The 24,088-nt window shown below is 48.0% G+C and overlaps 1 protein-coding gene across 1 annotated transcript; it reads right to left on the bottom strand.

The window, feature by feature from the left end:
* Window positions 1-399: 399 nt before the first annotated feature.
* ECHDC3 (enoyl-CoA hydratase domain containing 3) lies at window positions 400-22,090 on the bottom strand. The gene is made up of 5 exons (XM_507654.6): window positions 21,714-22,090; window positions 17,017-17,138; window positions 14,891-14,988; window positions 8,858-9,058; window positions 400-1,247 (listed from the first exon to the last, which is right to left on the bottom strand). The coding sequence occupies exons 1-5, from the start codon at window positions 21,881-21,883 to the stop codon at window positions 927-929; spliced, it is 912 nt and encodes a 303-aa protein (XP_507654.3). The 5' UTR covers window positions 21,884-22,090; the 3' UTR covers window positions 400-926.
* Window positions 22,091-24,088: the final 1,998 nt, after the last annotated feature.

Raw genomic sequence — 24,088 nt, 5'->3', positions numbered from 1 at the left:
TACAGGCACACGCCACTGCACCTGGCTAATTTTTGTATTTTTAGTAGGGACGGGTTTCACCATGTTGGTCAGGCTGGTCTTGAACTCCTGACCTCAGGTAATCCACCTGCCTTGGCCTCCCAGAGTGCTGGGATTATAGGCGGGAGCCAGCGCCCAGCCGGGAGGAGGTGCTCTTAATGCGTAGGATGTGTGCATCCCACCTCCTCTCCCCAGCGTTTTCATCCTCAGGTTGAGCCTGGAGTCCGGGTTTCACAAAAACGTGGATGACAAGGGCATTTGTTATAGAAATAGGAGGCACCTACTCTATGCCATCAGCGTGAGCATACAAAAACAGTTAATTGATTTTTTTTTCTTTTCTTAGACAGCTTGCAGTGTAGCTGGGGAGATAAAACATACCAGTCTCTATAAAGATTTAATTTATTTAAATCACATAAGATTATTCAAAGCCATAGGCATGATTAAGTCTCTATAGAATCAAGAAGATTTTCTGTGTGGAGAATATCTCGTGGAGATTTGAAATGTGTCGCCTCTCCTGAGCAGCCAGGATTAACTCTGCTTAGGACGTTTCAGATAAGGGTCAGGCTGGCGTCCTTCTTTCTGCCTCCATGGGTTGCCACCTTTTGCTATGTCAGGGGGGTCGCTTGCTTAAGACGTTGCAAGGAGCACCCCAAATGCCAGGCTTCCCACCATAGCTGGCCCGCTGCGGGGTTCACCAGCCTTGCACTGAGGTCAGCACCTCAGTCACTCTCCATTTTGTCCTTTCCCCATGAAATTGTGGCTTTTAATGTAGGCCAAATGCTGTGACACCAATATCAAGTCATGAAAGCAGCCTGTCACCTGTTGAAGCTGAGAGGCAGTGGTGGCTGGGCCAGAGGGGAAGGTGGGCTCCTGGGCGCTGCCCGTGGGCCTCACTCCTCTGCCTCCACTCACGCTAGCTCGTGTGACCAGACAGGTTTTCTCTTCTGGAGGAAGGCCGTGATGCCCTCCTGCCCGTCCCGCAGGGCCAGGTTGTCCACCATGGCCTGGGAGGTGAGGTAGTAAGCCGTCCCCAGGTCCTGGGGCAGCTGCTTGTAGAAGGTGGCTTTGCCCAGGGATACCACCGGACGGCTCAGTGAGGCGATCTTCCTAGCGATCCGCATGGTCTCCTCCTGCAGCTCTGCCTCTGGCACCACCTTGCTAAGCAGCCCGTGGAGCAGGGCCTCCTGGGCAGAAATGGGCTCGCCAGTAAAGAGCATCTCCAAGGCCACCTACGGGGAGACACGGGAGGTCACTGAGGTGCTCTCCTGTGACCCGCCCCCGCCACCTGAGTCCCGCCTCTGCTCAATGACCTGCTTCCTCAAATACCACGTCATCCGCCAGCCCTGACGTCTTCAGTGCCCTAACTCCTGCCCGGGAGGAGAGCGGATCTTTCCAAGAGCGAAGAAACCACACCAGGCCCAGGGGAGCAGTGGCTGTCCCGTGTTCTCTTGCTCCTGCAAAGATCTGGTCACTGAGCCCTGCCACGGCTGGGGATTTCGTCTACCTCTTTTGAGGGCCAAGCACAGGACGGCAGCCACATCAGATGGGATGCCCCACAGACACTGCAGTATGGGGGTGGGGTGGCGGGGAGTGGGGGTTCCAGTACCTCTCAGAACCCACTGGGGCCACCTCCCACAATAAGCAGTCACGGGGCTGTCACCTTGGCCTGACTGGAAAGAGCAGACCCAGCCTCCCGGAGAGGCAAGGATTTACAGACATTGTCTTCGGGGACCAGACGTAGAGCCCAGCATGGTTTTAACTCACCAATCGGTAAGATGTGGCAAGGAAAGGATGCCCTCTCCCCTCCTACTACCCTCCCCTGAGGTTCCAGGGCTGGTGAAGAGCGGGGGAGCCCAGCTCCCTCCCTCCCCACCGTGTCCTCTGCTTCACAACCACTGCATGCTGCACCAACCAATTCTGTCGCACGCTACCAAGCCTGGCTCCTCTAAAGTCAAACTTAAAATGGAAAAGAGGGGTCCCCAGGTGCACAAGGACACACAGGCAGGGGCCCTTCCCTTCCCCACCCCTCACTCAGGCTCTCACAATCCTGGTGGCATCCCTGATGTTCCTCAAATACGCCCATGCACCATCACCTCAGGGTCCTCGGACTCGCTGGTCCCTCTGCCTGGGGTGACTTTTCCCTGGGTGTCGTCCTGGCACACGCCCTCATTGCAGGCCTCTGGTCCTGCATCCCCTATCACTGAGGTCTTCCATGGCCGCCCTGCTCCAAGTGTAAAACAAACCCTGATGCGACCCCCGTCTGGCTACATTTTAAATCTTTTGCACTTCTCTCCATTTAACACCCTATATATTTCACGTTTGTTTATAGTGTATGTCCTTTGTAGCACGTAAACTCCAGTAGGACAGGATTTTTTTTTTTTTTCCAAGATGGGGTCTCACTATATTACGCAGGCTGGTCTTGAACTCCTGGGCACAAGTGACCCCACGGCCTTGGCCTCTTAAAGTGCTAGGATTACAGGCGTGAGCCACCATGCCTGGCCATTTTTTAAAGTCTTCTGTTGATTTCTGTATCTCCAGCACTGGAAGACTGTCCTGCACATAGCAAGCAACCTATCAAATATTTATGAGGGAAGGAAGGAGAGAGGGAGGAAGACAGGCAGGCAGGCAGGAAAATAGAGTACAGCACAAGTGGCAGGTTGGTTCCTTTGAGACAAGGGCAAGGAGGTGATACAGCTTGCAGCTGGCTCTGGCTCTTGCTCTTGGGACCTGGCCTCCATGCTGTGAGGAAGCCCAAGCCACACGGAGAGGCCGGGTGCAGTGTGCCACCAACCACCCTTGCGGGGGCCCAGCTGAGAGGTAGCATTCACAGCCAGACACGTGAGCAAGCAGCCTTCAGATGAATCCCCAGCTGAGGCTGCCAACCTTCTGGAGCAGAGAGAAGCCTTCCTCGCTAAGCCCTGTCCAAATTGCAAATTCTGTTGTCTTGAGCTACTATACTGTGGGTGGCCTGTTGCCTGGTGATAGCTGGACTAGCCGGAGACACACACAGGGGAGGCATCAGCATGTAGAGTGGGGTTTTTCAACCCTGGTGATACTGACGTTTGGATAACTTTTGCAGGGAGGGTGGGGGCTGTCCTGTGCATTGCAGGACGTTCTGCAGCATCCTTGACCTCCACTCTCTAGTTATCAGTAGTACCTACCCCCCACCAAGCTGTGACAATCAAGAATGTCTCCAGGTATCGCCACATATCCCTGGGCCAATACTGCTCCCAGTTTAGAACCACGGATCTAGAAGGTTTTTAAGCCACAGGAGTAGATTGGATCCCCCAGAATTGAACTTGGATAGAGAGACCAGAAGCCTGGCCCAAGGCCCCTCCTGCCACCGTGGGTGGAGATGGAGCCCACACGCACTGGGCTGGCAGCCAGGGACGGGTGATGCAGGGCCTCCTTTTCTCCTCTGTAAAGTTAAAGGCATGGACTAAATCACCACCTCTGTTTTGGAACTGTACCGATTTTACGTTGGAGGGAGCAGGAACGTGACAGCTATGGGGGTTCCAGGGCAGACCATTTTTAGTTGACCAGGAAGAGCACTTCATGCCAAAGCGTGTCTGAAGCCCTGGTTGAACCAGGAGCTAAAAAGCGGATCCTGTTGTGAACAGCTGTGAAATAGGACCCTGCTGAAGACACCTAGCAGGTCACAGCACGGGGCCAGGACAGTGCTCTGCTCCATCTCTGCCCCTGAACTGCGTGTCAGCTGGGATCAGAAGCCAAGGTGGAGACCGTGTCACAGCTCCTCCCAGCCACTTACCCTCCACTGACACAGGCGGCTCTTGGGGAACTCAGAGGGACCAAATGTCAGGAAGTGGCCAAGCCTGAAAAACTGATGCAACAAGAAAAAATAACGAAAGCCACCCAAGTCAACCTTATCGATCCCTTTGTCACTTGCAATGATCAAGTCCTAGATGACTCTCAGAGTCGTTAAGAATGGAGTCAGAGCTGGAAGGAGGAAAGAGTAAATCCAAAGTAGTAAGTGTTCCTTCCTGGCCGGCTCAGCAGATGGGCAAGTATTCATCCCAGGTGGGGGGCTTGCAGCCTGGGCCGGCAGTATGTAGCTGCAGAACTGCACGGAATTCCAAATGCCCCAGATGTTTTGGGGTTGAGTCCTTTGGAGTCCAAGCTTCACAGGCGGGGCCTGGTCCCAAGCCTGCTGGGCACTGGTCCTCCTGGGACCTCTGAGCAAGCCATTTCTCACCTCTCACTTCCGCAGCCAGCACGCTTGAGTACAAATGACCATCACCAAGGGACACAGTGAAGAAGCCACTAACTAATGACAGCAGGGCACACTGTCACATCAAGTACAATGGAAAGGCTGGGGGAAAAATTGTCCATCTGAGCCAGACATAAATCAGGGAGGTCACTATGAAGATTTTGCTTGCAGAAGAAAAGCTCAGGGACCTGGTTTGAGCTCAAGGGACCTGGCTGAGCCAGATGTACCTGAGTTCCAACCCCAGCTCTGCCACTTACTAACCACAAGACCTTCAACTAACACCTTGGAGTTTGTTTCATCTGGAAAACAAAAATGAGCGCCTCCTGCAGTATTGCAAGGATTAGAGATAGCAGGTGCAAGGCTCGTATAATAACAGTCCTGGGCACTCAGTAGGCACCCAGTGAATGCAACACCTATTTTTTAACACAACTAGGCCAACTGCAGATGGTCCATGATCTCTAATGCTGGCTTTTAAATGGTTACCCCAGCCTTGGAACGGGGGTGATTATTTAAAGCAGAGGGGTCTTCTGGATCTCATAGGCCACCCAAGTGGCAAGAACCGTGTGCCACAGCCCACAAGGGACTCTCCCCACGTCATGCCCCTTTGCATGGGTGTGGTGTCTTAGTCCATTCAGCCTGCTGGAACACAGCACCACAGCCTGGTGGCTTATAAACAATAGACATTTATATCTCACAGTTCCGGAGGCTGGAGAGTTCAAGGTGAGGGTGCCGGTACTCAGCGACTGGTGAGGACCTGCTTCCTGGTTTGTAAACGGGGCCTTCTAGCTGTGTCCTCACATGGAGAAAAAGGGAGTAAGGCAGCTCTCTGGGACTGCGTGTGTTTTTTTTTTTTTTTTTTTTTTTAAGAGATGGAGTTTTGCTGTTGTTGCCCAGGCTGGAGAGCAATGGCACGACCTCGGCTCACTGCAACCTCCGCCTCCAGGGTTCAAGTGATTCTCCTGCCTCAGCCTCCCGAGTAGCTGGGATTACAGGCATGCACCACCATAATCAGCTAATTTTTGTATTTTTAGTAGAGACGAGGTTTCGCCATGTTGGCCAGGTTGATCTCGAACTCCTGATCTCAGGTGATCCACCCGCCTCGGCCTCCCACGGTGCTGGGATTACAGGCATGAGACACCACGCCCAGCCTGGGGCTGTTTTCATAAAGTCACTGATCTCATTCACAAGGGCTCCATACTCATGATCTCATCACCCCCAAAGGCCCCACTTTCCAACACCATCACCTTGGGAGTGAGGATTCAACACAGGAATTTGGGGAGGACACAGCATTGAGACCACAGCACATAGCATCTGTCTCCCAGGGATCACCAGCAGCAGGGTGAGGAGCTGCAGAAGGAGCACTACGGAAAGAGTCAGGCCTGAACAGAACCCATGGGATACTTGTGCACACACACACATGCATTCGCACTGGCACTGTGGCACCAGCAGGGTCTGTCCCTGGGGCTGCCACATGGCCAGGCTCTGAGGGAAGCACACTGGAGTGAGGGTCATGGGTCCCATCTCACTGGCCGGACACAGGACACGAGGCCCTGAAACTCCCAGACCCTCTTGCAAACTGGGTGTGGAACTGTGCGTCCTCTAAAACTGCACTCCCAACCTCCGGCCACACAAATCACTGCTAAAACGCAGCCTGTCTGGGGCAGGCTGGAGACCCAACCTTTCTCCCAGGCTCTCTAACATCTGCACCAGTTTGAGCAGCGGGCTTTAACCATCTTTCCAGCTTGGAAACCCCACTCTGTTCTCATTAGCTGATTAGGAAATCAGAGTCTGCCTGCCTCAGGAAAATGACTGTTCTGGGAGGAAGGGCTTCTCATTTCCCACGTGCTCTCCAGTGAGACCGGCTGCTTGAGGCACTGGCTCAGGGTCTGAGCAAGGCCAGCTCTGCCTGGGAACGGAGCAGCTGCGCCAGGCAGGGTGTTTTATGGGGTGCCAGAAAGATGCATTATTTAGATCATGCCCAAGGAGAGAAGCTCTTTACAAATGGGGAATATTATTCATGTCCAGGCTTGGTCTGATTTGAACAGACAGGCTTGATTGCATGGTTTCTGCCCCAGTCTCCAGCACAGCCAAGCAGGTCCCTGCGGCGGCCAGGAGAGGGCACTAGTGACCCATACATGTTGTCTTATCCAGTGTGAGACAGGCCCAACTTCCTGCCCAGGCCAGTTTGCAAAGTACCTGCTAGCTTCCCTGTGGGTGTATGAGGGACACGCACCCACCCCCCAAAATACTCGGTGGGCCTGTGCATGGATGTCCGTGGATGGGTTCACATGCGCACAATCAGCAAAGACAACGGGCAGGTGGTTTGGGTCAGGTTTATTAGATTGTTATGAATCCCAGCTTTTCCTCCTAAAGCAGGCCCACACAATTAGATCTGCAAATCCAGAAACCTAACAAAGGCCTTAAGTTCCAAAAGCCTGTTTCTTCCTACAAAATTCCCTTTATCAGTACTGTGATTTCTGCTTTTCAGTGTTGACCCCAAGCCATGTTCCTGAGTCATGGCTCTGAGTGGCCCAGCATTAATAAGCCCAGCGTGCAAGGACTTGTTGACAGAACTCTGAACTGCTTTCAGGCAGCTGATTAGAAAAAACTGGCGAGTCTCCAGTCGAGTGATTTAGAGGCCTTCTGGGGGTCAGAACATGAGAACAGAGACCAGGAACCTGAGTAGGGCTGTCCGGAGATTTTTTGCCCCATTTTCTGAGAAGCTCTGTCCTTGGGAGGTAAAAGCTACTTTGGTTCATCCAACTGGGTGATTATGAAATGGGGTTTCTGAAGACTGGGCTTCCTTGGAACTTAAGGCCTGTTTTTGTCATATTTTCCCCTTTTTCTTCTCAAAAACTTTAAATTTTATCAATTTAAAATTTGATAAATATGGTCTAGCGTTAAGTTTCTAGGAATCAAATTTAATAAGCCTTGATTTCAAAAGTTTAAGAGAGAATGGGTTCTTATCCAGACAGTAGGGCTGACTTCAAGGTTTCAAGTGCTTTACTGTGGAACCTTCCAGCACATCAGGTGTTGAAGAGGACAAGCAGCTGTCAGCACAGTTGTCTTTTATTAGACAAAGGCCTTGTGAGTTGATTTGCACCATTATAAGATAGTTTATGAATAAGCTCTGACAATCAATTTGTTATACACAAAGTAGAGTCTTAAGAAATATTTACTGAATGGGCCAGGTGCGGCAGCTCATGCCTGTAATCCCAGCATTTTGGGAGGCCGAGGGGGACGGACTACTTGAGGTCAGGAGTTTGAGGCCAGCCTGGCCAACAGGGTGAAACCCCATCTCTACGAAAAATACAAAATTAGCCGGGTATGGTGGCACGTGCCTGTAATCCCAGTTACTATGGAGGCTGAGGCAGGAGAATCCCTTGAACACTGCAGTGAGCTGAGATAGCGCCACTGTACTCCAGCCTGGGTGACAGAGCGAGACTCTGTTTCAAAAAAAAAAAAAAAATTACTGAATGAGTTTAAGGTAAGTGTCTATCTTGACAGAATCGAAAACATCCTCTTAGTCTGAAGACACTTTAGCCAGCCGTCACCTACTGTAGTGTGAAGCCCACTTCCAGCCCACTGTCCTAAGTGTGTGTGTTCGCAGGTATCTGTCTTCAGAATTTCCCCACAAACACACATTTCTGCAAAAACTAACAAAGGGGCACTGCAAAAGAAAGGAATACTTCCCTAAACTTCTTGGTCCTACTACTGGATTTCCCTTGGATCTTATTTCTTTTGCGTCTTAGGCATGTGAGCAATTGCTGATTTTCACAGCTGATGCTAAAGCAGATCATATACATTAGAAAGCAATTTAGCTTCTTTACTTGGTGTGGTCTAAGATTCTGCCCCCTTTTTTATAGATTTCCAATTAAGAACAAGGATGCACTTTTTCCGCAACAAGAACACTGTTGGTTTACACTTGAGGGAAGTTTAGGAAATATTATTTTACGATGTTATAGGAAGGAAGAAAGCTTTGTGGCGGAAACAGACTTCACTGTAGTTAACAAAACCACTTTGCAACACGGCTCCTTCTTGGGCAGATTCAAGATACCACGCACAGGAGATTCATGTTCCTGAAATGCAACCGTTGTAAACCCAACACACTCCAAAAATCACCTATTCTAAATCCGTTCTGGAACAAGACAGACTGTTGATGAAGAGTGAGCCAGCGACACTACTATCCTAGGCTCTTGATACTGGCATTATGTCAGCACGCTATTCTATCTCATGGGCAACCATTCAGTGCAACAAAACTGAGTCTCAATTGCATTTCAAATAAGATTACAAAATATGGGCCATTAGGAAGACAAACAAAACTAATCGGCAAACCTACCCAGTGGTACTGAGGGTACGCATGATGGAAATGCAGTGATTTCACAAATTGACGCCTGGCGTCAGAAGCTACAGAGGAACAGGCAGGCGGTCGGCTCTTCCCTCCCTGCCATTAGAGGGAACATCCTGGCCCATCTAGCCAGAGGCACTCTGGGCAGAACGTCCTGATATGAAAGGCACTTTTAACAAGCAGATCTTGAATCATCGCATGCACTGGAGGAGGAACTCTGGAGAAGGCTGGGAGGCAGAGGTGGGTGGGGGGAGTTAAATTACCTTTCTAGGCACTGCTCTTGCCAAGGCAACCCCAGGGGTAGAACAGAAGAGCCCGACGTTCACCCCAGGAGTGGCAAAAGAGGACTTGTCGCTCGCCACGGCAATGTCGCAGCTGGCAACCAGTTGACAGCCGGCAGCCGTGGCCAGGCCATTGACCATGGCAATGACGGGGACGGGGTGGTTCCGGATGTGCATCATGACCTGCGGGACAAACACACCTACTTCATTTCCACCCAGAGGGAGGCACGACATTAATGCCTATTGCTTTTTTTTTTTTTTTTTTTTTTTTTGACAGAGTCTCACTCTGTTGCCCAGGATGGAGTGCAGTGGCAAGATCCTGGCTCACTGCAACCTCTTCCTCCCGGGTTCAAGCGATCCTCCTGCCTCAGCCTCCTGAGTAGCTGGGACTACAGGCACGGGCTACCACGCCCAGCTAATTTTTTTTTGGTATTTTTAGTAAAGATGGGGTTTTACCATGTTGGCCAGGCTGGCCTGGAATTCCTGACCTCAAATGATCCACCCACCTTGGCCTCCCAAAGTGCTCAGATTACAGGCATGAGCCACCACGCCCAGCCAACGTCTATCATTTTATATGACTTTCCTGTTTCCAGAGCACTTTTCATAAGCGTGAGTTTATCCGATTCTATGGAAGAAGGGTGAAAAAAGGCACAGAAAGCACTAACTCCTATTAAATATCTACTCTGAACCAGGCAGTGTAATTTGGTCTTTCTGAGAGCCCCATGGGGACAGAGCCCTATTGTACAACAAGGACACTAAGCTTGGTGGGGGCTGCCGCAGGGGGTGGCCCCAAGCTCAGCTCTTGAGTAGTGACAGACCCCCGCCTGCCTTCCTGGCAAATGTGCTGAAGAAGAGTGTGGATTTTTCTGTCTGGGGAACAAATCAAACCCTTCACAGACAGTTCTGTCCTCACTGTGCTTGTGTGAAGCTCTTGGGTTAAAGGTCTGAAGCTGGTATTTGGTGCTTCCTTGAAAAATTGAGGTGGAAAAGGGCCTTGAAGGCAGTTTTCTTAATAATTACTTCTCCAATTACCACCATGAAGATGCTCCCAATTCTATTAAAATGGGGGTGGGGGGACTCCGCTGTCATCAAAGTAAACAAAATTCCTAAAATAGAGCCATTGGCACAGAGAGGAGAGACAAAAATATGCTAATGTGACCCCTGCAACCAATACATTTCCAGAACTTTAACTTATTTTTGCAGCTTATGTTTTCATGCCACAGAGTGTGTTGCTATGGTAACTTCAATTTCTAAAGTGCTGCTCTTTGAACCTTGGCAGGGAGAGAGGATGGGAATGAAATTTGGGTTACTTTCCCCAAGGCAGGTATTCAAAGACAAATGACCTTCATTGATTTGAAGATTTTGTCTAAGAAGCTTATCTTTTGTATCCATAAACATTTGATATTCATTAGCTTTCTTCTAAAATAACCAATTATATATTTAAGGCTATGGTATCATATCCTATAGTAGTGCTTTTTGACTTTTTTGGGGGGAGGTCTCCTTTTGAGAACCTGATAAACGCTAATGACATTTCTCTTCCCTAGGATAAATGAGGAAATACATCCTCCTCAGAAGAACACAGGTGGGTGGATCATCTGAGGTCAAGAGTTTGAGACCAGCCTGGTCAAAATCATGAAACCCTGTCTCTACTAAAAAAAAAGTACAAAAATTAGCTGGGTGTGGTGGCGCGTGCCTGTAATCCCAGCCTACTTGGGAGGCTGAGGCAGGAGAATTGCTTGAACTTGGGAAGTGGAGGTTGCGGTGAGCTGAGATTGCACCATTGCACTCTAGCCTGGGTGACACAGTGAGACTCTGTCTCAAATAAAAATAAAAACAAAAATAAAAAGAAGAAGAATGCACAGATAAGTAAACACCTGTACACAACACTGTTCACGGATTTAGGGGGTTCATGCACTGTAAGGCGAGACTGGGGATGGGCTAGTGAGAGCACTCATTACCAGTGAACTGGAATGAGTAACAATGGGAAGAAATCCCAAGAACTTCTAAAGTCTTGCTGCAAAGAAAGAAAATATTTTGTTTTCGTTCTGAGTGTTGTTGCACCACCCAAGGAACTGAAGTTACTAATGAAAAGCCAGTTGACTGGGATTAGAGTTGAACAGTCTACCTGTCCTGTCCATCATCTGTGAATGGCTAGGATTTCATAAAACTTGGCAGAAAAATAGGTAATATGTATATATTCAACATTAAAAAAGCATATAATTATTAATTTTTTTTTTTGAAACAGACTTGCTCTGTCACCCAAGCTGGAGTGTGGTGGCACAATCTTGGCTCACTGCAACCTCCGCCTCCCGGGTTCAAGTGACTCTCCTGCCTCAGCCTCCCGAGTACCTGGGATTACAAGTGTGCACCACCATACCCGGCTAACTTTTTTGTATTTTTAGTAGAGACAGAGTTTCACCATGTTGGCCAGGTTGGTCTCAAACTCCTGACCTCAAGTGATCCACTCACCTCGGCCTCCCAAAGCGCTGGGATTACAGATGTGAGCCACTGTGACCGGCCTAAAAATGCATACATTCACCTTTGATCTAGGAATTCTACTTCTAAGAAATAATGTGAAATAGGTAAAACGCTCTATGCCAAAGATGCTCACCAAATCATTATTTTATAATAGTAACAAACTATAAATAATATAAATATACAAAATAAATAAATGGCAATGGAAACTAAACTACATCGACTAGGATGCTGTATTCTCACTGAAATGAAAATTTCCAAGAGAAACACCAGCATGGCAGTCTGGAGCTTATGCAGTGGTCTGAAACCAGGCTGCCAGGGTTTGACGCCCAGTCTGTCACTTACTCTGCCTAATCCTGGACAAGTCATTTAACCCCTCAATTTTCACATCTGTAAAATGGACATGATAATAGCACACAACCTTATAGAACATGACAGTTATATAAATTAACATATCTAAAGTACTTAAAATATTATCTGGCATACAGTAAGCAATCAATGCTATAATCATATTATGTAATTCTATACTGTAATCTCATCTATATATGATTATTTAGAAAAACAGGTTCACATGGAAAAATGATCTAAAAGGAAATACAGCAAAATATTAATCACAGTTCTCTCTGGGTGGTATGATTATGGTATGACATCGGTAATCTTTTACTGTTCTAGACTTTCAAAACTGTTTACAAGTACTCATTACTTTCATGATTAAGACTATTTTAGGCCGGGTGCTGTGGCTCACACCTGTAATCCCAGCACTTTGGGAGGTCAAGGTGGGCAGATCATTTGAGGTCAGGAGTTTGAGACCAGCCTGGCCAACATGGTGCAACCCCATTTCTACTAAAAAAAAAAAAAAAAAAAAAAAAAAAAAAAAATTAACCGGGCGTGGTGGTGCACACCTGTAGTCCCAGCTACTCAGGAGGCTGAGGCAGGAGAATTGCTTGAACCCGGGAGGCAGAGGTTGCAGTGAGCCGAGATCATGCCACTGTAATCCAGCCTGGGCGACAGAGCGAGACCCTGTCTCAAGAAAAAGAAAAAGACTATTTAAAATATAAAGTTAGAGAGAAGTTCAAAAAAGACAAAGGGAATTTAAATAATCAACAAGCTAGAATAATCAAACACTTGATAGTCAAGAACTGATTATACCTATTTGACCTTCCTGAATTAGGTACTGTTTTGGGTCTGCTGACTCCAAAATGTGACATAAATAGAACTCTGCCCTAACCTCCTTTAACAGCATCGCTAAGGGTTTCATGTTATTTCCCCAAAGCAAGAAATCTTGTCCCATTGTCATTTGATTGACGGGGTATGAGAGCTAAGTGCAGAATCTTCTCCTGAACTAGAGTTTCCGTCTCCAAACTTCAACAGGATATAAGTAGAGAGACAAGGAAGAAGTCTCTAACCTGAGCGCCATGGCAGGTCATTTTCACTCTTCCAGAGTCAAGTTCTTCTCATTCTCATTCTACTCATTTTTAATTTGCCCTACTCCTGGTTTGTATATAATTAACTATCATGCAGTACTTGTCGTCTGTAACCAATTGGTATAGTTTTTAGATGCTTAGCTAATTCAGATACCTCTATCCTCCTTTCTAAAATCAAATTTTCTCATGCATGAACTGAACAATGAAATATCTAGCTCATTCTGTTCCAACCTGCTGTTGATTTCACTTGGAAATGGAAATCTTGCACAAGTTCATGGCACTCATATTTATCCAAGACAATGTTATTTTCTTAGAAATGGTTTAAAGGTATCAATACACTTTCAGTCCTATTTGACTACTTTGGGGTAGGCCCTGTTTATGCACTGAGTCTTTTTCAGGGAGTCAGAGGCCTCCAATGGTTAGGGGCTTCTAAGAAATCTGGGCTTTATCCTCTGAAGAAGGCCTGCTCCCCTGTGGCCCATGGCTATGCTGTTTAGATCCCAGTTCACGAAGTTACCAGAGCAGAGTGATAAAAGCAGACCCTTAGGGAGGATAAAAGGGCTTTACTGGTTCTCTTTGATGCTTTTCAACTTTAGCCAAACATACTGGGTGTTGGTAGAAAAAAACTTTTAAAGCACCAAGGTTTGGCAAACCCAAGAGTGGAATGTTACATAAACATCATTAATGTAGGAAACGAAAGACCCAGGTCTCGGCTCTAACTTGCTCCCACTTCCCCATGAAGCTCTGAGTAAATTGCTTTTCCTGTTTATCCTTCCATGGAGTGAGAAAAATATAACCTGATCTCTTTATGGGTTTCTGGAAGGGAAAGGAAAACAAATGGGGATGTCTTAATCATCTTCCCATTCACATCCCTGTTGCTCACTTCTGTCTTGTATCATTAAACATCTGTGAAATCATTAATGACCAAATACATAAATGAATAAGCTGATGAATGAATAAAAAATTGGGTTAAACTATCTTAGAGGCAGGTTATGAAACCATTTTATATGTGTTGTTTCCCAAATAGATTTTCAGTTTCAGTTTGGCAGAAAACAATTTTTTCTTATGTTTCCCTCAATGCCTCGCAGGTATTATAATAGGTGCTCAATAAATGGTCATTAGATGAACAATGTATTACTTAAAGCTGGATTCTCTACTCAATTTTTCATTACCCAAGGGGTTGATTTCATGCCTTTATAAATCATCCAAAACTTTTGTGCCTCTTCTTCCTCTGTGGCTGTCGGTATTTTTCCTCCTTAATATGGTGAAAGAGGCAGAAAAGAAGCAACAACAAAGAGGTTAATTTTCCTACTTGGAGGTGGTGATTATAAAGGCTGGTTGAAAGAAGCATTCAAAAATAATTTTAAAAACCATTATTGTTATTCCATTTATTAATGTTCTTTCCCATTTAATAGAGTTGTTTTAGTTTAAAATTTTTTTAAATTATTATAATCTTAGATTCTTCTTCCCTAAAGACACACATTTTCACCTTTTCCTTCTTACTCCAAACTTCTATACCAAGACATACTCCCACAATGCTAGACATGGCAACTATGAGTACCATCCTATATTCTACTTTCTTTGGTATAAAACAAAATCAATAGCAAATTATGGTCGCTTCTTAAAAGTCTAAACTAGGCTGTGCATGGTGGCTCATGCCTGTAATCCCAGCACTTTGGAAGGTCGAGGCAGGAAGATCACCTGAGGTCAGGAGTTTGAGACCAGCCTGGCCAACATGGTGAAACCCCGTCTCTACTAAAAATACAAAAATTAGCCAGATGTGGTGGTGCATGCCTGTAATCCCAGCTACTCAAGAGGCTGAGGCAGGAGAATCGCTTGAACCTGGGAGGCAGAGGTTGCAGCGAGCCAAGATTGCACCATTGCACTCCAGCCTGGGCGACAGAGGGAGACTCTGTCTCAAAAAAAAAAAAAAAAAAAAAAAAGGTCTAAACCAAATAATTGCTTAGATAAAGGATCTGATGACCAAACAGTTTCCAGTTGCTCTGGGTGTTTGGGTCTCATGGATAAAATCTTATCTGTAAGGTCGAAGGCGAACTCAACATTTAACGTAATGATCATTTGCAGGTTTGCACTGTTGACTGTCGTCCTGGCTTACCTTGGAACAGGTCTGAAATACTTCGGCATGGTAATCACGGCCTTGCTCCTCTGTCAGCTCCTTTAAGTCATGCCCAGAAGAAAACACAGGCCCCTCAGCTGCAAATGTTTCCAATTGAGAAAAGAAAACAAAAAGATGTAAACACCCAGAGTTGGGCAGTTAGTTCCCTTCCTTGTCTACTGAATAACTTCAGCAAACTTTCACTTAGAGCAAGTTAATGGCCTAATTTTGAGAAGAATAATTCCAGTTTGCTTGAAAAGTTCCAGCCAGAATTTTGTGATGAAAAATGCAAGGCGAGGCATTTTTTAGGTGCCTCCGTGTCCTAAAATTTCTTCATGGAAAATGATAGAAATACACAATTACATAAGGAGAAGATTCAGTTACCAAGGCGAAGGTATTTTATACAGAGCCTTTATTTGGGGACTCGCTCTGGCCTGAGTGTATTGAGTCACACAAGCTCATCAAAATCCCCCATGCCGAAGGCAGTGTCCATGTCATTTCATCTACGAGTAGTGGCCAGCTGTCATGGCTGAACTGGGAAGGTGAGGGTAGGAAGAGACCTCGGAAGCCTTCTGGTCTTCATTTTACAGAAGAGGGATCATAAGATGTGGCTGCTATCACTGCTGTCATCAACAAGAAAGTGTCATCCTACTGATGAGCTGATAACATTTTCTCATACTTCCCTTTTGTTGCTGTTGTTGTTGTTTGAGACAGAGTCTTGCTCTGTTGCCCAGGCTGGAGTGCAGTGGCATGATTTCGGCTCACTGCAACCTCTACCTCCCGGGTTCAAGCAATTCTTGTGCCTTAGCCTCCTAAGTAGCTGGGATTACAGGTGTCTGCCCCCATGCCCAGCTAATTTTTGTATTTTTAGTAGAGATGGGGTTTTGCCACATTGGCCAGGCTGGTCTCGAACTCTTGGCCTCAAGTGATCTGCCCACCTTGGCCTCCCAAAGTACTGGGATTACAGACATGAGCAACCATGCCTGGCTGTTGTAGTTATCTTGATTGATAGGCAATATTATTGTCTTTTTGTAAGTGAGGTAATTATGTAGTTAAGAAGCTATAGTGAGACCCTGTCTCTGCAAAATAAAACCTTAAAAATTAGCCAGGCACAGTGGTGGCAATGTTGCTTGAGGCTAGGAGTTCGAGACCAGCCTGGGCAACATAGCAAGACACCATCTCCACAAAAAATAAAAAATTATCTGAGTGTAGTGGCACACACCTATAGTCCCAGCTACTCAGGAGACTGAGGCGGGAGATCACTTGAGCCCAGAAGTTTGAGGCTGCAATGAGCTATAATCATGCCACTGCATTCCAGCCTGGGCAACAGGGCCAGACTATGTATCAAATAAAAAAAAAAAAAAAAAAGAAGACGTTAACTGCCTTTGCTGTATCCAGGTAACATCCCACATGGCTGCTGGACTGTACTAGTTCTAATTTCTTTTCTCTTCACCATATAAAACAGTTGAACACTTTTGATTAACCATGGATAAGATGGTAACATTCTGAGTTTCTGCCTCCAGAAACACTGATGCTTGATTTGCCAAACAAACATAGCATCACAAAGCATCATCATCACATTTTTTTGTGCATGCTTTAAAATGCTAATATTACTATTATTTATACCAGTCCCATCATCACAAGAAAAAATAATTCTGTAAAAATTCCTTTTGGAGCAAGCAAACAAATTAGCAGAATATGGCATCTTTTCCAGCACCATTAAAGGCACTGCAGATATCAGTTCGAAAGCTTGGTAAGAAAAGAAAAGTCAGACCAATCAAATGCCCCAAAGGATTAGTGGTTAAACCCATTTTATAAGGTCCATGAAGAAATCAGTTCTCTGATTTTGAGGCAAAGACCAGTATAGCCAAGTACAGAAATGTTTTAGTATCTAACAAAAAGGAAAAGACATAGTTTCACTGAACGGTTACCTTTGTTATAAATTCTGCAGTTAATAGTGTGAGGACCAAACCACCAACTACACAGGTGTTTTCCATAATTAATGTTCTTGTAAAGGAGCTTCAAAACAATTCTCCAGTTAAATAAAGGGATGCCCCAGTTAACTAAAGACTCAGAAAGCTCTTCTGGGCACTGCAGAACACGAAGGGCAGATATCAGATGCATACCCGAGATGATAATGACTTTCAGATCGTTGCTGTCAGCGTCATGAAGAATGTCACTTTGGAGAGACTTCAGCATTGCAAGTGACAACGCGTTCCTCTTCTTGGGATTGCTCAAGACGATGTTCCTGTGAAGAACATTTTACAATCACAGGGTCACACACCAGTCAAAACAAGTGAGGACCCCTGCGATTCCTGTCTAATTTAGGGGCTCTTTTTAAAAGACAAGAAAGGAGAACTGCTGGGGCTTAGTGCCAATTTAGAGGGTCTGTCAACTCTCTGGAGTTACAGCCAAGTCAAAACAAGAAAAAGGAGACCTGAAATGCAGGCTGGGTTTCCTCCTTCTTCCCTTGATTTGTTTCTCTTTTTCTCCATGTTTGCTGTCAGAAACATGACTGCCACCTCCACGAAGAGGGCAACGCACAGCGGTTCCAAAATCAACACCACCCAGAGAGGCTGCAAGCTTAGCAAGACAGCAGGCGCTGGAGAAATCTGACAAACAGTGGCTACCTTCCACTGCTTTCTTTCCATTGTTCCTTAGAAAAAAGTTAGAAAACGAGCCCAGAATGAAAATAACTCCCCAGATCTCGGCTCACTGCAACCTCCACCTCCCGGGTTCAAGCGATTCTCCTGCTTCAGCCTCCCGAGTAGCTGGGACTACAGGCGCCCGCCACCACACTTGGCTAATTTCATATTTTTAGTAGAGACGGGGTTTCACCATGTTGGCTAGGTTGGTCTTGAACTCCTGATCTCAGGTGATCCGCTTGCCTCAGCCTCCCAAAGTGTTGGGATTATAGGCATGAGCCACCATGCCCGACCCAATTTTTTATATTTAATTTTTGTGGGTACATATAGTAGGTGTATATATATTTATGGGGTATATGGGATGTTTTGACACAGGCAAGCAATGCACAATAATCACATGATGGAAGATGGGGTATCCATCCCTTCAAGCATTTATCCTTTGTGGATGACAAAGGATAAATCAACAATCCAATGATACTCTTTTAGTTAGTTTCAAACGTACAATTAAATTATTATTGACTATAGTCACCCTGTTGTGCTATAGAATTCTCGGCCTTATTCATTCATTCTATTTTTCTGTACCCACTCCATCTTTTTTTTTTTTTTTTTTTTTTGAGATGGAGTTTCACTCTTGTTGCCCAGGCTGGAGTGCATTGGCATGATCTCAGCTCACTGCAACCTCTGCCTCCCGGGTTCAAGTGATTCTCTTGCCTCAGGCTCCCAAGTAGTTGGGATTGCAGGTGTGTGCCACCACACCCAGCTAATTTTTGTATTTTTAGTAGAGCTGAGGTTTCACCATGTTGGCCAGGCTGGTCTCAAATTCTTGACCACAGGTGATACACCCGCCTCAGCCTCCCAAAGTGCTGGGATTACAGACGTGAGCTACTGCACCTAGGCCCGTCTTTTCTTACAGTGGCATCCTGTAAGTTTACAAAACAATTCATGCTGTCTGCAAGTGGGCTGATACGTGAAGGAAAAAATACAAGCCACACAGCAAGAGGGCTCTTCTGGACATATCCTCTCACAAAAAGCTGGCGTCCAAAGGGCCTGTTCGCTCTTTTGAGGCATCCCACATGCTGAATAAAATAACCTGTATTGTCATCTTGCTGCTTATACACAGAAATGTCTTATTTTTGGCTGTTACAAGAAATGGGCAAAGAGCCAAACACCAGATTGTTATTATATATTTTATATGTTTCCTATCAGTTTTCACCTACAGGTTTCCTACCTTCCTCAATCTTTTTTGAATCTGATATTCCTTCCGCGGTACAGCCAACCTGGATCCTCCAAAAATAGTATTCTGTGTCATGGTTTTCCGGAAAACAAGTTTGATGACTGAATTGATTTCAATAAGAATAACCACTTTCTTTGGAATACCATTTCAAGGTTGCTGCAGTCTTCAGGTGGCTGTGCTATTCATCTTGTTGTTTCTTATAAACATTGTTCTCTCCTAAGTACAAAAATTACTTGCACTGATTTGCTGATAGACTTCAAAACTTAATATTTGGTGGGGGTGGTGGGAGAACTGCTTATAAACCTCTCCATCAAATATTGAGGGTGCTTCTTGTAGCAAATATAAAAAGCTGCCATCCCATCAGTGACAATATGCTTAATCTTAATGCTAAGGTCTCAGGCAAAATTGTATAAAAAGATTCCAGCCCCCGAGGCCATCGTGCGCTGCGGAATCTGTTCATGCGTCCTGTTAGCTGTTTGGCTCCCACACTGTGAGTGTTCTAAACTGCAGAGTCCACTCTCCAACCCAGAGGAACCAGGCTCAGCTCCTCCCGCCCCACCCAAGCTCTTCTCACCAACCATCTCCTAATTTCCAGATCCAAATCCACTGGCCATCTCGATCACTCCCTCCTTCTGGAGACAGATTTCTTCTCTCCTGGTTGTTTTGTACTTCTCTGGTTGGTCCTTCTTGACTTCTTTCGCGGGCTACTAGCCCTCTGTTAACCCCTGAATGCCAGCCATCCTGAATTCTGTCCTCCACACTCTGCCCAGGCAACTTCACCGATGACTTTGATGTCAACAGCTGCCTCTGCACCTCCAGGTGCACGCGTTCATCCCGATGTCTACTGGCCTTCTCCATCTAGGTGTCTTTGGGCATTCCCCCATTCTCAAACCTGCCCCTCTCCTCTCTTTCTTATCTGAGCAGTGCCACTCAGTTGCCTGAATGAGAGAAAAAGTCATTCTAGTTTTCTAGCCCTTCCTGATTCAACTGGCATCAAAGCCTGTTAATAATACCTCCTAAAAAAATCTCTTCACTGAACCCTCCCAGTGGCCATCTTGGTTCAAAACATGCAATGCCTTGCACCGAGAGCTCCACCAATATCACCTATCCGAAGAGAAAACCTCTTTAAGAATGAGGTCACCACCAGAGCACGTGATAAGTGTCAAGGTAAGAGATGGTCCCTATAAATGCCCCCATGAGCTGTCTGAAGATCATTACTGTAAACCACGAGAAGGTCCCTGAAGTGAGGGACTGTCATGTTCTCACACAGAGAAGACACTCAATATCTGTTGACCTAATGACAAAAAATAGCATACAGCCAATTCCACCAAATGCAGTGGAATGACATCACATCCCGTTTTTTTGCCATCTCTTTTCAAACCAAGTGGTGAGTAGAAACAGAGTAGAAACCACTTTGAGGCAGAGGGACCTCTCTGAACCCTGGTGAGACCTACTGGCCGTGTGGCCCTGAACAGGCTGTCACCTCTCTGAACTTGCTTCCTCACAGTAAAGTGGGCATAAAATTATCCATTTTGCAGGCCACTGTTAAGAATTAGGGATCATGGATGCAGGGAGCCCAGCACAGAGCTGGCCCTAGGTCCATGACAGCAGTGCTGCTGGGAGGAGGAGCATGGAAAAGGGACACTTGAAGAGTGGTGGGTCGCTCAAGTTCTTGCTCAAGTTCACCTGCTTAGTGCCCAACATAATGCTGCTTTAATGCTTGGTTAAGAAGTTTCCTTTCCTACTAAACAAACCCTAGCATTCATATGAGAGTGTTTCAGTCACCACCTTTGCTGATTCATATTTAATTCTGGAGAACTCGACTGGCCTCCTTTTTGTCATCTGGCCGCCATGCCCAGAAGTCAGGCTTCCAACCGGATGTGACCAGATTTACAGAAGCAGAAACTTAGCAATGGGCAAGAAAGGCCCTGGCCTGGGCCCTGCTCTGGCCTGTGCTCCTGTAGTTGATGAGCAAGGGGTCCACAGGGAAGGGAACCATCCCCTTTCCAAACCCTGGGGCCATTACTGAGACCCTGGAATTCCCTGCCCCTGCTGTGGGCACCCCAAGCCCAAAGGTGGCCAAGAGCAGCTGTCTGTAGGGCATGAGGGCTGGAACGGTGTCTGCAGATCTGTGCACCCAGCCTCTTGCAGAGCAGCAGAAAGGACGGGTGCAAAGGTAGGAAAGGATGAGAGGAGGGTGAGGAGAAAAGGAAAACGCTGAAGCCAGGGGCTGGCTCTCTACCCCTGCGGGGAACCACCTGGTCATCTGAGGATTATCAGTTCACACGCGGCCTTCTAGGTCTTCTTCGGAAGGTAAACATCTCAGGGTAGGAGAAGACGTTTTATTTAATAGCTTGATTTAGAACTGAAACATGCTGAAACATGGTACGCAGGCCTCCCTTTGCACCCTTGCCCCGGCCAGGCAAGCACCCGGCTCAGGCCTGGAGGGGGTAGGGCCCTCCACCTTCATGACTCCATCGCCCAGATTCCAGTTGGCGTACAAGCACATTTTTAAGAGTTTTGGGCCCGTAGCCACAAGGGCAGCGCTCAGGAAGCTGTGTACTTTGTCCTATTTACTGTTCTGGCCCCCAGCCCCGCGCCTCTGTGTGAGGGCCAAGGAGCAGCTCGACCAAGCCCACACTTCCCCTAGAGCAGGGTCTGGGGCCCAGAGCCCTCCTCTCCAGGCCTCTCCGCAGGCCCAGCGACTGGAGGCCCAGTGACCCCGCAGGCTGCCCTGAGGGCTTTGGAGCCCCGGGCAGTCCCACCGACGGCCCTACAATCCCACCTGCGCGTCTCGCTGCCAGGCCCGGGTCCGGGACACGGGGAGTTCCCTCCCCAGGGGCGTAAACGGGGCTCCGGTTCCCCGGGTCCTCCCCGGGTCAATGGCGGCGCCCTGACCCCGACTCGGCCCCAACGCGAGGAGCCCGCGCGGCCCGGGGCTGACCTTATGCCGTCCAGCTGCCGCGCGCTGGTGGGCCGCGGCTCCGACTCCCGCCGCCCCGCCCCGGCCGGGTCCCGGCTGCAGAAGCGGGCGGGGAGCTGGGCCCAGGGGCCGCGCCGGAGACACATGGGCCCCCTTGCCCCGAAGGCCCGCAAGACGGCGACGGCGGCCATAGCATTCGGGATGGCCAGACGCCGCAGGATCGCGCTGCCTGGCCGGCCGCAGGTGCTGGGCGCTCCGAGGGCGCTGCTGTGAGCAGGGCCGGGACGGAACTCGACGGTGGCCGAGACCCGGACGGAACCGCCTGACAGGCCCAGGCTTCGCGGCCCCAGGCCCCAGGCCAGGCCCAGTCCGTACTACGCCCCGCCCCGGCGCGCCCCGCCCCGCCCCGGCACGCCCCGCCCCGCCCCGGCACGCCCCGCCCCGCCCCCACGAGACCCTCCCCCCGCTCGCCGCTCCCCGCCGCGCCCCGCAAGGTGAAAGGCGCGCATTGAAAACCTGCAGGCCGGCTCCAGGGGTTGTTTGACAAGGCCTGTGGGAAAGTTTAAGCGAGGGGAGGAGTAGAATGATTTCTTTTTGCACGAACACTGGGAATGTGGCGTTTGCCTGCATTAGGAAAACGAGCGTCACGGGTGATTGGCGCTGCACTGTTAGCAACCGCTCCCCTACCTGCCTGGGAAACGCCCCGAGCCTGGAGGGCGAGCACGTGGAGGGCCTGGCTGCGCGGACGTTGACTTTTTAATGCTTTGTGTCCTCTCATCCAGACGCTGGGGGTCCACACTTTAAGTTTCTGCCTCCAGGTATCTGGAAATGGAAAGTGAGTTCATAAACAAAATAAAGTTAAATTTCTAGAACACCTGAGCTTGACCTCGCAGTCATGCCAAGTGCCACCGACGAGGCCGAGCACGGGGGAGCACGGGGGAGCACGGGGGTCGCAGAGCCTGATAAAAGTGACCGCCCCCAGGGCTTAGGGTCACTGCTGGTCTCTTACTAAGATGACTTTCGCTGGCTGGGAGGAGATGAGGAGGCCCCACTCCACAGGGGAGCTGGTGCAAGAGGGAACTGATACACGGCGTTTCGGGAAGACAAAGGAGCTACGAGAGCACTCCGAGCCTGGACTGCGCAGATGAAAATGGAAAGGCGGCCGGGCGCGGTGGCTCATGCCTGTAATCCAAACACTTTGGGAGGTCGAGGCAGGTGGATCACCTGAGGTCAGGAGTTCGAGAACAGCCTGACCAACATGGAGAAACCCCGTCTCTACTAAAAATATAAAAAATTAGCTGGGCGTGGTGGCGCGCGCCTATAGACCGAGCTACTCGAGAGGCTGAGACACGAGAATCGCTTGAACCCGGGAGGTGGAGGTTGCAGTGAACCGAGATTGTGCCACTGCACTCCAGCCTGGGCGACAGAGTGAGACTCTGTCTCAGAAGAAAATGGAAAGGCTCAGAGGCCACTTCCACCTGCTTCTACATTTGATTTAATAATAGCAGGTCGCTCTTTGTGGAGCCCCACTCTGCCAGTTCCTGTACCTATGCCGTCTCTTTCAACGTTCGGGGTCGTCCAGGCAGGTATCATTATCGCAGTTCCCACCAATTTCACCAGCCCTGTTGGCACCAGGCCCAGTAGTTACAGTCAGGACGGGGCTGGAGGTCAGATGAAGGATGGCGCTGTGGATGGAGGGTCCCCTCTCATCTGAAGTCCTAGGCCTGCGTTCCCATTCCTTTCATGTCTGCCTCCTCCCTGGTTTTCTTTCAGAGCCTGCAGCCCCCAGTTTGAGCGTGGTGAGCAAAGAGGGACATGCAGGTGGATGGCCACCGCATTACCCAGGCAGAAGTCGATAGAACTTACTGAATCTTGAGTCCTTCCTCAAGCAGTGCAGGACTCTTTTCAAATTCAGGCTGCTTCTTCTGGCCTCCTCTGCTTCTCATTAACTTTTGCAGGGGCTGCCTTTCTTTCTTCTCTCTTGTTCAGTGCCTTTCTAATCTATTTTCCACGCAGGCCTTCTCCCTGACACAATTTGATTTCTAGGTGGCTAGCAGGCTTCTCCCTGGCTTTGATTTCTGCACTTCTTTCCTGTGCCACATGTCTCTGCTGCACAGATGTGTCTTTGCTACCTTTTCACATTTCCTTTAAAGACCTGCAGATGCCTGATGGAACACTGCAGAAATAACGCAGGATGAAAACACGGTTCCCGGGAGGCCGTGGGAATGAATGAAGGAAGACTTAGACCACCTCAGGGCTCAGGGAAAGAAATGTGAAGTACAGATTTTCAGCTTCTTATGGAGTGGTTTTTGAATTTATTTATTATTTATTTTTTTATTTATTATTATTTTTTAATTTCAGGCCTTTCTAAGGTAGACATGTAATGACATGGTTCA

The sequence above is a fragment of the Pan troglodytes genome, chromosome 8, assembly GCF_028858775.2.
Source record: "Pan troglodytes isolate AG18354 chromosome 8, NHGRI_mPanTro3-v2.0_pri, whole genome shotgun sequence".
NCBI classification, from domain to species: Eukaryota; Metazoa; Chordata; class Mammalia; order Primates; family Hominidae; genus Pan; species Pan troglodytes.
Note: the sequence above shows the minus strand (reverse complement) of the source record. Positions and strands in the feature narration are given on the sequence as shown.

Bases quoted from the DNA above. Each gene is read 5' to 3' on its own strand.
- ECHDC3 (XM_507654.6), bottom strand. From the start codon at position 21,883: ATGGCCGCCGTCGCCGTCTTGCGGGCCTTCGGGGCAAGGGGGCCCATG. The intron at 14,989-17,016 runs GTATGCATCTGA...AAACATTTGCAG, and splicing joins GAAAGTCATTATCATCTCGG to CTGAGGGGCCTGTGTTTTCT. The intron at 1,248-8,857 runs GTAATTTAACTC...GTCTCCCCGTAG, and splicing joins CAAGAGCAGTGCCTAGAAAG to GTGGCCTTGGAGATGCTCTT.